Source organism: Salmo trutta, chromosome 1 (genome assembly GCF_901001165.1).
Source record: "Salmo trutta chromosome 1, fSalTru1.1, whole genome shotgun sequence".
Lineage (NCBI taxonomy): Eukaryota > Metazoa > Chordata > Actinopteri > Salmoniformes > Salmonidae > Salmo > Salmo trutta.
Window position 1 is genome coordinate 49228197 of NC_042957.1, and position 16868 is coordinate 49245064.

Below are 16868 nucleotides of genomic sequence, written 5' to 3' on the forward strand. Positions count from 1 at the left end.
CGAATGATAGCCAGTTAACACATGCAATGCAAAAAAACAATGTTAGAGAAAGAGCGAGAGAACAGAGGGGAAAGACAGAGAGAGAAAACAGATCCCAGTAAAGTACCACAGACCTCTAGCTGCCTACAGATCAGAACACACATGAGTGGCAGGGGAGGGGCGCAGAGAGGCGCTGCACACACAGCCAGCTCCTTGACGTGAGACACGCTGACGACTGTCACTGCCCCCGTCACCCCAGAGCCATGTCACTGCTGCTGGAGTACGAGGGGGAGGGGGGGGGGTCAGACAAACTTAAGTGGAGCTGTGAAATTTCAAAGCTGATCAGCTGCAATTTCACTGAAATTAAAGGTCTGGGGTGTGTGTGTGTGTGTGTGTAATACGCATTATGTGAGCGTATGCGTCTGTGGTTGAAGTGACAGTCCTCTCTCCCTCTCCACGTGTGACAGGAGCTGTCGTGCTGCAGCGCGGCTCTCAGCGCCCCTCCATAGACAATAGCGCAGGAGCAACAGAGCCACTTTACCCAGGCAGGCAGGCCACCTCTCCTGCTCTCCTCTCCACTCCTCTCTACCGCCCACCTACAGTGGGCTCCTGAGCCAGTGAGTGGGTTGGTGCTACATGGCTCAGCTTGGTTTGATCAATCCGCCCACCATGACAACCCATCAGGGTCTATGTCATATATATCTTCACATGAAGGTCTATGGAGAAATGGTCAGGGCCAGACAGGATTTTTTCCCTCACATTTCATTAAGGAAGCATTTTTAGCATGGCTTAGTAACGCTTTCAGAGCAGCAGGACAACAGCAGAGCTAGGAGAAGGACAGACTGACCTTGCTGTTACCGCTGTTGTTACTGCTGCTGTCTATGTGCCTCAGAACAGAACAGACACAGGATTATTTACACCAGAGTGCCTGGCTGAATCATTTGGCTTTGTTACAGCTTCATGCTTAAGGCTAGCTCTCATCGTCTAGCGGTATAGCTGTGTGGGTGTGTGCGCCGTTTCCATGTAGACTGGCAGTATATACTTTAAAACAAAGCCTAAAAACCCTCCTCGTACCTACTTGTAAGTAAAGCTTTATTTATCAATGCAGCTGGAACTCTTGGCATGAACTCTCAATGCAGCTGGGCTAAGATACTGTTCTGCTGTTCCTTGAGATGCTCAGAATCAGATCAATAGTTGGAGTCAGGGGACATCCACTATGCCCTGAGGAGGAGGGGGGATAGACGTTGTAGAGACAAGAGTGGAGTTCAGGCCTGCTCTCCGTGGTGCTTCAGAGAGAGAGAAAAAGAGAGAGAGAGAGAGAGAGAGAGAGAGAGAGAGACAGAGGGAGGGAGGGAGAGATGGAAGGGGGAGCGAGAGGAAAGAGCTGCCTGCGATATTATCCATGTGCCTCGTCAGCGAAAAATGCAGTCCCAGTTGCACAAGCACCATGCCAGCACAGAATGACAGAGGGTACTGAACACCGAATCACTGTGTAGTAGAGAGAGAAATAATTGTTTGAACATAGATGCATGAAAAGAACAGAGAGAAGATTGATTGAGAGAGCAGAAAGACGTAGAGCGATGTGAAGACAGAGAAAGAGTGATAGAGAGACAGTAAGAGAAGCGTTACAAGGAAACCCTAAAAAGATGGGAGTAGGAAAGCGGAGCGTGCAAATACAAACCGGGTCATTGCTGCTTAGCTAATAGGGGCCAATTCGCTGCAGGAGAGAAATGTCGAACACCCCAAGTTGTGTACAATACTGTAATGTTCGGAGATAACTGTCCTATATACACACAAACACACAGAGTACAAACTCCACACACACACAGATACTAAACATACACTTCCATCTCCAAACCTACACCTTTTCTCTTCTCTTGCTGTGGGAGTGGATAAGGCACCGAGTCTGTTTCCTTTCCCAAATCAGGTCAGAGAAGAACAATCAGACCACATCTGATTCGCCTGTTCGTCCCCCCCCCCCCGTGTGTGTGTGTTGTGAACATGTGATTGTGTGCTACGCTTCTAACCTTGTTAGCCCAAAGAGTATTAGATTAGATGCTATTTATCGAGAGGACCCCTTGTGAGTATGTCCATCTCGTGATAGTGCTTCAGTGGCTAGGGTGCTGGCAAGCTATAATTAACTATGGGAGAGTGTGTGTGTGTGTGTGTGTGAGAGTGTGCGTGTGTATAAATATATAAGAAGAGTTTGTCTGTCTGTGTGTCTGTCTGTGTGTGTGTCTGTGTGTGTGTGAGATGTGTTGTAGAGGGGGCTAGAGAGGTTTGTACAAATGGCCTGTATTGCTAAATAGCCACGGTGTAATTTCGCACCGAGGGCAAGGGAGGCAAACAGGGATAAGCAAACTTCCACCACTAAACTCAGGGACCTCACGCTTCCCTAGAGGACATACACAAATGTCATTTTACTGTACACTGCCCTTTTAACAGAGTGATTGGAAGGTATTTAAACTATAGACTGTGCCTTATCCACTCCACTCTAACAATCTAGTGAACTAGTGCCTGGATGAGTGAAAACGGGCTAAAAAAGACAGACGCACATTCAGAGTTAAGAGCTACGATTAAAGTCAAATATAATAATGAATAATAATGAAAATATAATCCTATTCATCCAGCTAAGAGCTATCACACAGGAAATGGCACAGGAAGCAGAGGGGGTCTACAGTGATTCTACTGATTGGTTAGGGAGAATGGGTTGTCAAGGGAACACTGGACGTGTCTATCACACAGGCAGTACAGGGTGAATGAAGGGGGCGAGGCTCTATCCCTCTCTCTCTCTGGACCAATCATCAATTCTCTCTCTCTCACACACAGTTTCAAGTTGGGCTTGTCCAAAAAGGTGCAGGGGTGAAGGATGAGGCCTTACCGATTCTATGGGCTTGTCCAGGGACGCCTGCTCCAGCTCCAACTGGCCCTCTTCATACTGGTCAAAGTGATTTCCCCCCTAAGAGAGAAGACATGACATGGGGACTGAGGGTTAGACACCAGAGAGCTAACACACACAGAGACAGAGAGACAGAGAGACAGAGAGACAGAGAGACAGAGAGAGAGAAAGAGAGAGAGAGATTGACACTGGTCTACTACCATTGCTTTAATGTATTGTTGTTCTGATTAATATTGTTGTTGTAGTTAATGGTAATCCCATGTCCACTATTACTGCTGTTGGTCCCACCATTCATTTATTTTTTCTCCCATATGTATACTTTGACAATGTAAGTAATAATGAACTTGCCATGTCAATAAAGTCAATTGAATTGAGAGAGAGAGACAGCGAGACAGCTTGAGAGAGATATATGGAGAGATATGGCGCGAGAGAGAGAGATATGGCGCGAGAGAGAGAGATATGGCGCGAGAGAGAGAGATATGGCGCGAGAGAGAGATATGACGCGAGAGAGAGATATGGCGCGAGAGAGAGATATGGCGCGAGAGAGAGAGATATGGCGAGAGAGAGAGAGATATGGCGAGATATGGCGCGAGAGAGAGAGATATGGCGAGATATGGCGCGAGAGAGAGAGAGATATGGCGAGATAGAGAGAGAGAGAGATATGGAGAGAGAGAGAGAGATATGGAGAGAGAGAGAGCGATATGGAGAGAGAGAGCGATATGGAGAGAGAGAGAGAGAGAGCGATATGGAGAGAGAGAGAGCGATATGGAGAGAGAGAGAGCGATATGGAGAGAGAGAGAGCGATATGGAGAGAGAGAGAGCGATATGGAGAGAGAGAGAGCGATATGGAGAGAGAGCGATATGGAGAGAGAGCGATATGGAGAGAGAGCGATATGGAGAGAGAGCGATATGGAGAGAGAGCGAGATGGAGAGAGAGCGATATGGAGAGAGAGCGATATGGAGAGAGAGCGATATGGAGAGAGAGCGATATGGAGAGAGAGCGATATGGAGAGAGAGCGATATGGAGAGAGAGCGATATGGAGAGAGAGCGATATGGAGAGAGAGCGATATGGAGAGAGAGCGATATGGAGAGAGAGCGATATGGAGAGAGAGAGAGATATGGAGAGAGAGAGAGATATGGAGAGAGAGAGATATGGAGAGAGAGAGATATGGAGAGAGAGAGATATGGAGAGAGAGAGATATGGAGAGAGAGAGAGAGATATGGAGAGAGAGAGAGATATGGAGAGAGAGAGATATGGAGAGAGAGAGATATGGAGAGAGAGAGAGAGAGAGAGAGCGCTCAGTAGTGAAAAGCCAGAGGGAACAACAACCGAAGGAAAACGGAACAGTCTACAAAAGAGAAACTCCTACTGTTTCTGTGTTCCCTTGATGGAAGTGAAACCATTTCAGCTCCCAAGAGGCTAAAACACATTTCACAATTACACAGAAACCACACACACAATCAAAAGGGGATGAAATGGACATGTTAAAACACATATAGATTCCTGCCAAAGACATAGCTTAATGCACGCACTGTTGAGATAAGGTTCTCTACTGCCTAAGCTTGACAGCTGAAGAGCACCATATCTTACAAGACAGATGGAAACCAAATTTTCCCCGAGTGGTTAAACCGGTTACGGTGGTACAAAATAATAGGCTAGAGAGAGAGAGAGAGTGAATGAGTGTGTGTGTGTAGCTATATTACCACAACATTTCAATGCCATGAGGTCAGTGCAGAGATCTAACCCATTTCACTTCCCTGTCTGCAATGAGGGGGAACAAATTGGAGGGGGGCTAGAATTAATTGAGTTATTTGTATTTTTCAGGGCAGCAGGATGCAAAAACGAGGCATCCTATTTGTATGAGACAGGGTCCTTGACCTGAGGATGACATGAGATGAGTAATGAGTGTGTCACTCCTTCCAGAAGGTGGGTGTTCTATACAGTCTCTGTTCCCAGAAAAGACACATTACCCCTCAAAGCAGAGGCAGCAGAATGGCACGTGAAGGTCACCTTGGAAAGCAGATGCGATTCCTCTGACCTTCAACCTGCTGAGTCTGAATGACTGGAAGACAAGGCAATGTTCTTTCAATGTGTTCAATTAGACTGACTGAAAGCCACTGTTCTAGTGTGTTCAATAATACAGAGATCCCGAGCCCCATATCCCTTTGCTCGGAGTATATTTGAGGCTTGGGTCGTGCTGCGGTACCGACTTCATCAAATGGTTTTAGACGACTGAGGTAGAGCTATACGCTGACCTTTTGTCACGAGGAGCACGTGTGCGCCTAAGTTGAAAAATGTTGGCGCACACAGAGAAATTTAGGAACACCATGACAAATATGAGTCAAATCGCTTCACTGTAGAGCCCCGTGAGGCTTATTGAGTTTAACACACAACCTCAGAGGAGGATCCATTTCTAATAGCTTTTTATTGCAGAACATCAAGCCTAAGTGGGTTAGAACCTGCGGGACGTCTTCTGATGAGACTGTGATGTGCTCTGAAGTCTGTAGAGGCGGCCGCCAGCAGCAGCAGTGACTGTCTACTCACCTACTCATTCTACTACCGCTTCATCTTTCCAACTGGGGGATCCACTGAAGAACACAGATACTAGCCTAACTACAATAGATCACGTTATCGTAGCTCAAACCTTCAAGACAAAACAAGGATTAAATTCAAAAACGGATCACCTGTTCCCTTATTTCTAACCAGACAACATGATTAATACCACAGTAAAGCTTTACATGAGATCCAAGGATGACACTAGCCTGACCGATTTAAAAACAGGTACAAATAACCCTCAAACCGCTGTCCGATCCCACATTAACAGGTCATTATTTCAGTTGAAGTGCAAGCTGCATAAGCATGTTTGTTTTGGAGAATTCCATTAGGGAGAGGCAGTTCCTTATAACAGAGCGAAGGGAGGGGGTTATTTACCAGCAAATCAATGGCTGCCTCCTCTCCCCTCCATTTCCCGTATTAAAAGTAGGGCACTCTTCAGGGAATAGGGTTACATTTGGGACACACAACTCCTGATTTTCTGAAGTGATCAGAATGCCTAATGTGTAACCAGCTGCAGCTCCTGCCACAAACTCATCTTCCCACTGCTGCCAGCTGGTCCTCTCTCATCTCTCCTCCATCTCCGGTCTAATTTCACCACTCACAAAAGCAAAATAAATATTTTGGCATTAAAATAAATAAACATCAATCTAAACTTGTAACTGAGGGTTCCCGCTACCACTGTCTACATTGAAATGGATAATTGATGCTTACCTCGAATGACCCCACATTAGGGGAAGTCTGCTGCTCAGACCGAGTCCGATGGAAGAGACTAGAAAGAAGAGACTCGGTGGCTGCTCTGAATACTGAGCAGTATGCTCTGCATAGTGTTATAACATGCAACATGCCTGAGCCCCAATGACAATTTAGTCTAAATCAATGGGCTTTCTATGAGATGGGTGGGATGAGACGGTGGCTATGTCTGTGTACACAGGCTGAAGTTAGCGGATCTCTGGGTGTTCCATGTGCAGTGTTGCTTGGCAGCGGGCTCTCGTGTAGACCAGGAGAGAAACACCTGGAGAATACTGAGCGCCTGGGTATCCTGGACTGGTGATAGTTGTAACTCCATAGTCACATATTTTGATATTATTTTTGACATTACATCGTATCTACAATTTCGCAATATTTTTGTACTAGTTGGCTGTCCCTGTACCAAAACTCCAGTAAATGATATATTATTAATTTTTTTTTTTAAACATAGTATCAAATCGCATATAGAATCATGAGAATAACAATACATATTGTATCGGCACCTAGGCTAAGTATCGTGATATTATTGTATCGCGAGGTCCCTGGCAATTCCCAGCCCTACTAAGTAGCGTAACATACAAGCTCATGCACACACAACGTTACTTTCTAAAATCATCATCTAACAAGAGTTAAAAAGTAGTGGGGCACCGATCACATTTTTGGCCGATACCTGATATTTTCCTTGGCAAAAACCCCGATACCGATAACCAATATTTAAAATGTATGCGGCCTTTTAAGCATTCTAGTACAGTTAAATAGTTAACACACACACACACACACACACACACACACACACACACACACACACGGACGGACACAGCGGTCTAAGGCAATGCATCTCAGTGCAAGAGGTGTCACTACAGTCCCTGTTAGAATCCAGGCTGTATCACATCCGGCCGTGATTGGGAGTCCCATAGGGCGGCGCACAATTGGCCCAGCGTTGTCCGGGGTAGACCGTCATTGTAAATAAGAACTTGTTCTTAACTGACTTGCCTAGTTAGATAAAGGTTACACACACACACACCAAAAAGTTATTTTGTTGGCATTTATGCATGTCCCCATTACCAGTAAAACATAATCAAAACCTATTTCTTTCACTTACTTGCTGTGCTGTTTCGTTGTTCATTTGTTCAGTCGTTTCATTCTCAACCAGGATTTCTATGGAACACCATTTGGGTCTTCGCGTGTCAAAACATACTATTTAACGTGTCAAATAAGCTTGTTGACCAATCAGGACCTGAATATGCCTGCATGTCACATAATTTAACGCGTTCATACATTTTTTTACATAGTTATTACACATTGATTACACAGCTCATGGATGCAAACAATGTTCTTCCCCAACATAATCTGTTTCAGTTGCTATAGCTAGCTAACTTTATAGGATAGGTGTCATCTGAAATAACCCTTTAATAAGACAGTTCTTATTTGATTAACCTCTCTTGGGGAGGTGGGACGCTAGCGTCCCACCCACAGTTCACACTATTCAACAGCCAGTGAAAAATCAGAGAGACAAATTCAAAACCACAAAATGTCATAATTCAAAGTTCTCAAACATACAACTATTTTACACGTCTCCTTAATGTAACCACATTTTCCAATTTCAAAAAGGCTTTATGGCGAAAGCATAAAGTTAGATTATGTTAGGACAGTTCCAACACAAGAAAAAGCACACAGCCATTTTCCTAGCAAGGACAGGCGTCACAAAAACCAGAGAACCAGCTAAAATTATGCACTAACCTTTGACGATCTTCATCAGATGACACTCCTAGGACATCATGTTACACAATACATGCATTTTTTGTTCGATAAAGTTCATATTTATATCCATAAACCCCATTTTACATTGGCGCGTGATGTTCAGAAAATATTTTGCCTCCAATACTGACGGTGAATCAGCACAACAATTTACAAAAATTCTCACCATAAACGTTGATAAAATATTAAACTGTTATTCAAAGAATTATAGATGAACATCTCCTTTATGCAAACGCTGTGACAGATTTCAAAAAAGCTTCACGGGGAAAGCACACTTTGCAATAATCTGAGTACTGCGCTCAGAAAAATACACTAGGCAATACAGATACCCGCCATTTTGGAGTCATCTAAAATCATAAATAGCATTATGAAATATTCACTTACCTTTGATGATCATCAGAAGGCACTTCCAGGAATCTCACGTCCACAATAAATGTTGTTTTGTTCGATAATGTCCATAATTTATGTCCAAATAGCTCCTTGTTGTTAGCACGTTCAGTTAGCTACTCCAAATATAGGAAGCGCGCGGAAAATGTCACGACGAAAAGTAAAAAAAGTTATATTTACGTTCGTTCAAACGTGTCAAACGTGGAAGCCTTAGGAAGTGCAAAATGAACCCTAAGTCACTGTGTGTTCGATAGGCAATGACTTGAAAGGACTACAAGCACCATAATTCCCACTTCCTGGTTAGATTTTTCTCAGGTTTTTGCCTGCCATATGAGTTCTGTTATACTCACAGATGTCATTCAAACAGTTTTAGAAACTTGAGTGTTTTCTATCCAAATCTACTAATAATATGCATATTCTAGTTTCTGGGCCCGAGTAGTAGGCCATTTAATTTGTGTACGTTTTTCATCCTGCTGTGAAAATACTGCCCCCTACCCTAGAGAGGTTAATGGTGGTTGGACCTATCTATGTGAAGCTAGCCACAATAAGGATTAGCCAATACAACTTTGCGGTTAGCCTTCAAAATAAAGGTACTGCATAATTCTACTATTTGTATTCATTTGCATCACTGTCAATTATATACTTTTAATTTGAAGGCAAACTGCTAATTCCACCATTGTGCCTAATCCTTATTGTGGCTAGCTTCACAACACATAAGCTAGCTGGCTGCTTATAACGTTAGCTTTGGGCAACAGGGTTAAGTAGCTGGCTAGCTACTTATTTTCATGAACTGACTTTTCAATAGGCGAACAACAAGTGACAACTTAGCTAATAGTTACTCACAAGGATTCCTAAATCATTGCTAAGAATAATTTAAAGGACTGCAGTTTCTACTGCTCATTGTTTGCATGCTGGTTGTATTGGTGCTAGCTAGGTACCAAGCTAAAGCTAGCTACCCCAGAAGTTGCAGTCGAACAAATGATGCTTTATTACCAATGTGGTATTGTAAACATCGTTCGTGGCCGGTGTTTGCTTGTTTGTACAGCTTTGACAGAGCTTCTGTATCTTTTTTGACACGCAAAGACCCAAACGGTGTTCCATAGTATGCATGTCGTGAAGCTAATAGCAGTGACGCTATTACTGTGTAACTCCGGTAGGGCAACATCGGAAAAATAGTGCACTTGATAGTGTTAACCGGTGTTCGACCAGTCGGCGAAAGCCAACATCACCCACGACAGAGAATGGTTGATTGTCAAGGGCAATGAATTCCATTATCTTGGCTTCAATGGATTTCGCCTTTGAGTTGTCTCACTGAAATGTTGTTACTCTTTCAAATGACTGCTTGACTTGTTGACTGCTCGATCCACACAGCAGACATTGTGGGCTAGTTTAGGAATGCTGTGTTGCACGTGTAGTGCAAAATTTTACGCGGCGTCATTACATCATGTACCTTCGTTATATAGGTATGCACGTCAGCTTTGACATCGGTTTTGCACATCGGCCGATACCGATGTTGGCATTTTTAGCTAATATTGGCCGATTTCGATATGTTCACCGATATGTCGTGCATCCCTATTAAAAAACATAAAAATCCCCCGTAGTTTCAATCCAATGGAGCAACTTTTTAGCCACATGACTCAGAAGAACAGTGGCCTTCCACACTCACAAGCAGGCCCCATCTTACAAGCTTTGGAACATATGGCCTGCCCTAGGGCTCCCCACCAGAGAGCCAACACTCACCAGGAGCCAGTAAGGCAGCCATACAGGGGCTCTGAGGTCCACACTGTGACACCCAAATCCTGCATGCTGTGTTTCTGTACCCTGACCACATCATTGAACATTTGAAAAGTGCAGATGGCTTCATTGTAAATCAAACACAAAATATTTCATTTTCATCTCAAAAACCCAAGTGCTGCAGAGTTTGCATGACAAACATGGGGTCACTCCGGGTGTGAATGCCCAGTCTCATTGTCCTTTCTCATCAAGCCCCCTCCCCAATTCCCCTTCATATTCTTTAACGAAAGGGGAAAAAGCTGGCCTCAGCAGCATGTGAGGAATGAGCTCCGACTGGAGAGAAGGCAGATGGTAAGTGCCACACTTCCCCCCGGGGTCTGTATTCACCAGAACCATTCAAGCCCATAATCCCAGTATCCCATACCATCCAACCACCACAGAGCTGATCAGGTAGGGGAGTATTAGAGGTATGATAGACAGCTTGTTCTGTGGTCTACATTCATAAAATAACAATTCAAACCCCTCATTATCTCTGGGAAATCAAGCCAACAACTGCATCAAGGGAGATAGTGTTGAGGTAGTGTTGTTCTAAATGGGAGAAAATAACAGACTGTGTGTCTGGGCACAGCTAGGGGAAACCCACTATGATGGAACCCAGGAGAGCAGATAGTTCACAAATTCTTGGAAACCCAGAGTGTTTGGAGAGACAATAGATCATGGAAATGCAGAATGCTCCAGAGGGAATGAAGGCAGCAAAGTGAGAACACTGACTGCGACAGTTTGAGACTGAGTAGTATCACGGCAGCAGACTGGCTTGGCTCTGGGTGTGTGAGGCTGGGCCTCTGTCTTCCGCTCCTCACAGGAGGTAGCGTGGTGTGAGGAGGCCTCATTGGGCCTCTGGCTGGCAGACTGCATGCTGGGAACAGCTGGTCTGGAGCAGTCTTCACTGGGCCCTGAGGCCACACAACAGACCGTGTGTACTGGTACTGCCTTTCCTAGTCCTAACCCCCCCTCCCCACAGCAGCTGCACAGGATGCCCAGCCACAGATCTGTGGACACCATGAGAGTGGCCAGTGGTTGTCCACACTAAAACAAAGATAATATTGTTGAAGTGCTGTTTCTAGTCCAGAGAAGCTGACGAACATGCTGACCACTAGATAACTAACAGTTTGGAAACAGAAATCTCCTGTAATTTCCTTGTTCCCCTGTTACACATTCTTGATCTGGTATTTTATCTTGGATCATTCAATTAGGTCTTGGATTAGGGCAGTGTTAAAGAGCACCCAAAAGCAAATAAAAAAACAGAAAAACTTTCCATCCAAAAATAGGTGCTGCCATCACTTAGAAAAATAAGCCCCTAGTGTCATCTGTCAAAATCTCTCTCTTATGGGCTGCTAAAAACACTCAAGGAATGTGTCAAGTTAGACATGGCTTAAACAAAAACGAAATTGATCACAGACTTATAAATATCAAAACACACCAAAGATGTAGCAAGAATTCTAGAAGGGGGAGAGAAGAGAAGATGCCTATTTGAAAGTTTGAAAAAATTAGTAGCTCGTGACATTTTTTTTTTTTTTTTTTATTTAAGATGGGAGGGCCCTGGTCTAAAGAGTCCTCAAACACCTCCCTGTCATTCTCTGTCCATTTCCCTGTCTTGTCCAGTCCTCTATGCTGCCTGGCCCATCGCCATAATTGAGGTGAGTGACAGGGGAAAAAACCCCACAAACAAATAGGGATAAAACAGGGCAGTTAGCACAACGTCTTCTAAGCCTCATTATGAGAGCAGAATTCTGCTGGGTTCAGGAACGTTAGAAAATAACCAGTATGAAACACAAACAACAGCTTTTCATAACAAGCATGAGACAGGGGCATGACTGATGTGTCATTTTTGCAGACGGTTAGATTTGCTTGCTAGGGCATGTGAGAGCAGAGCAGGGAGATTTAGGCGAGTTAATGGGAAACGTTCAACATTCAATTGCGCAGTGTAACCTGCAGCGACAACCCCACAATCTCTACATTCTCTCACACCCTGCAAAAGGGAAGTGTTGGCATGAATATTTAAGAAACATCTTGAGCTAAATTCATTCATTCACCAAATAGGCTGCAGGTATTTGAGATGGAAGTATGCCACAGACAGTCATTGGAGGACTGAAGGGCAAGACATAATTCATCACAGACACAGCCAATAAAGAAAGTAAATGTAGTCTATATCAAAGCACATCATTTAATCAATTTCTGTATCACGAACACCTTATATTTGCAGAGTTATATTACCTTGGGACCTAGCAACTAGCGAGCATGACTGACTGTGGCAGGCCTCTTTTGGAAACAATCTCTTGGACAATGAGAACTGAATGTACTACAGAAAACACTATGCAGTGTACAATAAACTTGTAGTATACATCCATGGCCCTGCTTTATACAGCCTAGTAGTTGACTTTACTATAGGGTGGTGAGAGAGCAACACTTCGGCCTCTGCACTATTTATGGGCACCATAAGAAAATAATGACTGTCCTTTCCATTACTGTATACATAATCCCAGCATGTCACTTGTAGACATTGCACACATTTCACAAGAGTTTGAGCGTTTCCTATGGTCAAGGACAAGTGTGAGTAGCAGACAGCCAAAGCTGCTTGTGGGTAGACAGCTCCAGCTTCCCACAAATACAAGCATACGCACATACCGGTGCCAACACCAACTAAAGTAGGGTACAGTAAAACAACACAGCCATGAAGGCAAGCAGATCTTTTGCCAGACCTTTGGGCAGCTTTAACCCAAGGGAATTAGTTTGAAAAGTATGTAGGTTATCCCAATTTGACGCATTGTAACATGATCATTGCAGTGGTGCGATGCCAAAATATAAGAAATTGGCACAGGACGTGCACATTTTTGACAGTGGCACACAATTCAGCACAACTTGTCCAAATCTCTCAAACTCTGAGCTACTTTGACAACCATGACTGAAGACCAATGTTCACTCTAAACTGCGCGTGCGTGCAGTAGCCAGAGCGTGCAGCTCCCCCAGGACTGCATGCAGAAATATCTGCCCACAGAGAGAAGCACGAGATGGAACTTAACTTTCTAGAGCAGTGGTCACCAAACAGTCGATCGCTATCTCCAAGGCATTCCTAGTCGATCGCCAAACATTTCTGCAAAAAACCCAATGATAAAGCCTTGTGTTCCTATTAATTTTGGTTTTGTTGTCTCGGGCTGTTTGCGATATGTGCACACAATTCAGCTGCCCTGCGCGCCGGGTAGGTGAACTGTTGCTATTTTGAACCATTTCATGTGTCAAAGTACAAACTGTCTTCCCGGTGGGCCCAGAGAGCAAATCAAGTGCACTATAGGCCTAACGCTGGCCAATCAGATGGCTCAGATGACCATGTCTGCAGTGACGTAGCAGGCATAAAAGAAAGCGACAGCAAAGTTGATACTATAAGATTTCAAAATGTTTAAAACCATGACTAGAGAGAAACGGTCAATGAATACAGCAAAGAGCTGCTGTTTTCATGAGTGAGTTCATGTTAAAGTTCTTACTCAGCACTATCAACATGTTGTATTTAACACTTTTAAGCCATAAAATGAAGTTCTTCTTATTTCCACTCAGTGCTACAAGTACTGCAGCAGTAATGAATGAGTAGGAAAATGTATCTATGGGCTTGCGTTATTATTAGCAGTTTGGGTCTTTTTTAATATCAAGGAATATTTCACTTTCTCTGTTCATAGGAGTAACAACATGAATTTGTGCAGGAGGCAAAAATAATGTGGTGTGACTCGAGTTTCGCTATCAGCTGTCACTTTTTGGTCAGTGGAGGAAAGGGAAAGCGGAGGGACATTGAGAGGCAGACCCTCTGTTTGCTGCTCTCTCCCTCCACTGAGACTGACCAGATTGCAGGCACCATCAGCCCAGTAAAATAAAAATAAAATGATTTAAATGTATGCTCACTCGGGTGTGCTTCACAAGTAATCTATTACCGACCAATGTGATCCTATAGCCTACCCCAATTTTCTTTTAAATATATATTTTTTGAAATGGCCCGAACAAGAACAATGCACTGGCAGGTAAATTCAAGCAAAGCCAATATGTGGTGATAATGTATTGGGCCTATAGCTTACAACACAAACCTCATTGCTACAGTACTGTTTTTAATCGGTTAATTTTGCATAGGTTTACGTTTTTTAAGTCTTGTTAGATCTCAGGTTGCATTTTGACTCAGAAAAGGTTGATGACCACTGTTCTAGAGTTTTCCCTGTTAACACTATCAACATTCCCTTTACTGTGGCAAATGTGATCGAATCAATGCAATAGCCACTTTCAATGCAACATAACGAAACAAAAACTACGCAAGAGATTTTGTTGTAGGCAGAACACATCTGAGGAGGATTCTATTGCATTGACACACACTACACCGCACGTACTCTACACAGACCGGTGCGGCATAAACAATCAGAGCTGCAGTAGGCCAATATGCAATTAGACAATTGACATATGGATCTGTGCCATTTACTTTGAACTGGACTGTGTTTGCAGCTTGAGCGGTCGTGAGTAGATGCGCTTGTTTTGAGATCAAAGCTAGAGCTGCATGTAGCCACATGTGCACATTTTGTTCATATCCTTTGCTAGTTAGTGAGTTATTAGCCCAGTCATTTGTAGTTAGCAATAGGGGAGTGACTGCTTCCTACAAGAGAATAAAACATGTACATTTCTAGACATCTTTGAAACCTGAGTTAGGTAAAGAGCTTTATTTATGTCTTAAAGGGGCACTGTTGTATTTTGAGACAGGCTTGAATGAGCTAAGTAGCCAATAGGCAGAAGGTAGCATAACTCGTCTGATCTGTAATAATGGTATGGGAATAATAATGCATTTTGTAAAGTGGTTACTTGGATCAAACAACATTTTCACTCACCTTGTCTGAAGCGCAAGTAGATAAACAGGTTAATGTCAAGCCTTGTATATTTATTTTAAAAAGTCTCATGGAATGAAGGCCTACATTGAACACCACAAATTGGCTGCTACTGTAGGCTGAATGATAGAACAGCTATTTTCATGTTAAAATGTTATGGGGTGCATTTTCTCCATTGCTTTTGATGGTACGCCACTCTGGTAGGACAACATTATGATCAAATAGCCATAGTAGCCTACATTGCCACTGTTAAAAGTGTAATTTAAAGTAGGTACAGCCTCAGTGTTCACAGTAAACACATACAAGAAGTTGCAAAGATTTTTCACAAAGTTCAAGTTTGCTCTCAGCATACCTGAAATTTGTTCAGAGCCTAAAAACATTTTAGGGAACATTGCTGAAGACCACAACATAATCACTAAAATTCTAAATACTGTATGTATTCACTGGCAACCGAGGCCGAAATTACACACTGGAAGACCAACGGATTATATGAGTGACGTCAGTCGCAGGCAGAAACTGAACAGGACACCAACTCAATCCCATCCTGTCTTGGGTTTCAGACAAGCTAAGCAATAAACCAACTAATCTGAATACATTCATTGCATATGTTGAGGTTAATAGTTAGTGTTGTGGTGCTGCCAGCAATACAGTTAAAATTGTCGCCCATTAGAAGTAACATGTCAAAAAATGCGTGAACTAGTTGGCATAACCGGTAAATCCGACATAAGCAGAACAGAAGCAAAACAAACCCAGCATTGTCGAGCAACTGAGAAAGGAATCCGCTCACCTTATCTGTACCCTACTAGTAAATAACAAAAGCGAATACATTGTGCTGCACCAACAAGCGGCGTAGCTAGCTACAGTAGCTAACTAGCTACAAACGATACATGTAGTTAGCGCTAACATTACACATATAATTCTCAACTCGCCCGAATGTTGCACAGCCAGGTATGGTATGTAGTTCCATGGATGGTGGCTACAGTACAATAGAACCCATGTTTCCCCCTTACTAGCTCTGACTTTGCTGATAGCTACTTTGAGGAAAATGTTACTGTGATGTGTTTGTCCCACCTAGCAAGCTACCCTACGATGAATGCACTAACTGTACATCGCTCTGAATAAGACCGTCTGCTAAATGACTAAATTTACATTGTCATTGTTGTCATTGTCAGCACCAACAATGTGACAGCTAGTCAGCCAACTAACGTTAGCTAGCTCGATGTAGTTAGCTCATTTCCCCAAGGTCACTCGGTTCACTTTGTCAAAATTACACATTATTTGTATCCACTAAGCACGTGCTTAGAATTGGCAGTTGTGTGTAAAATCCATTGCTCGCCAAGACGAGCTCGAGAGCAATGCAACTCGTCGAACACTGGACTATCAAGTTGCTGCTAACTAGCCTAGCTAACATACCTGCAGACTTCTCGAATAGTGCGAGGCTATGAACCACACTACAGATTCCTGGTTCGTTTTAAAATGTGTTATTAAGGTGCACAATTATTATCGTGATATTATTTATACTATATTGTGTTTTGTTGCTAAATATTTGATTAACATTACCTGGAAATCACGTTCTTCGTTGAACCTAGAAAATCTGTCAGCCATTTTCTGTACGCAGCAGCTTCTTTCGTCTCTCTGAATGCTGGACATGGAAACGCCTACTGAGTTACCAACAAAGCAACTGTCCAATTGTAACTCGCAAATACTTTGATTGACGTATACTTTTTTTTAAATGTATTAATTTATGTTTAACTTTTTTTTTGTTGATTGACGTATACTTTGAAACAACATTGCAAATGTGTAAAACAGTGTAACTTATTGTTATTAAGCGTGCCCAAGTATATTAGCTGGTTGCTAAACCAGCAACGGCCACCCTCATATGCCAATCTAGGTCATTTA

At 43.2% G+C, this 16868-nt stretch overlaps 1 protein-coding gene across 7 annotated transcripts in view; it reads right to left on the reverse strand.

Annotated features, from left to right (window-relative positions):
* LOC115198265 (G patch domain-containing protein 8) overlaps positions 1 to 16611 on the reverse strand; it is a 39124-nt gene extending 22513 nt beyond the window's left edge. For 2 of the 7 annotated variants that reach the window (XM_029760164.1, XM_029760117.1), the window contains exons 1-2: positions 16530 to 16560; positions 1661 to 2938 (exon numbers count right to left, since the gene is read on the reverse strand). Coding sequence is in view for 1 of the 7 variants with exons in the window: in XM_029760143.1 (XP_029616003.1) it covers positions 2861 to 2938; positions 16530 to 16574 (123 nt within the window). In the remaining 6 variants the exon portion in view is untranslated. Of the gene's footprint in view, positions 1 to 1660; positions 2939 to 16529 lie in introns of those variants that run through there. The other 5 variants (XM_029760143.1, XM_029760172.1, XM_029760126.1 and 2 more) reach the window with 5 other exon arrangements.
* Between the last annotated feature and the right edge of the window lie 257 nt (positions 16612 to 16868).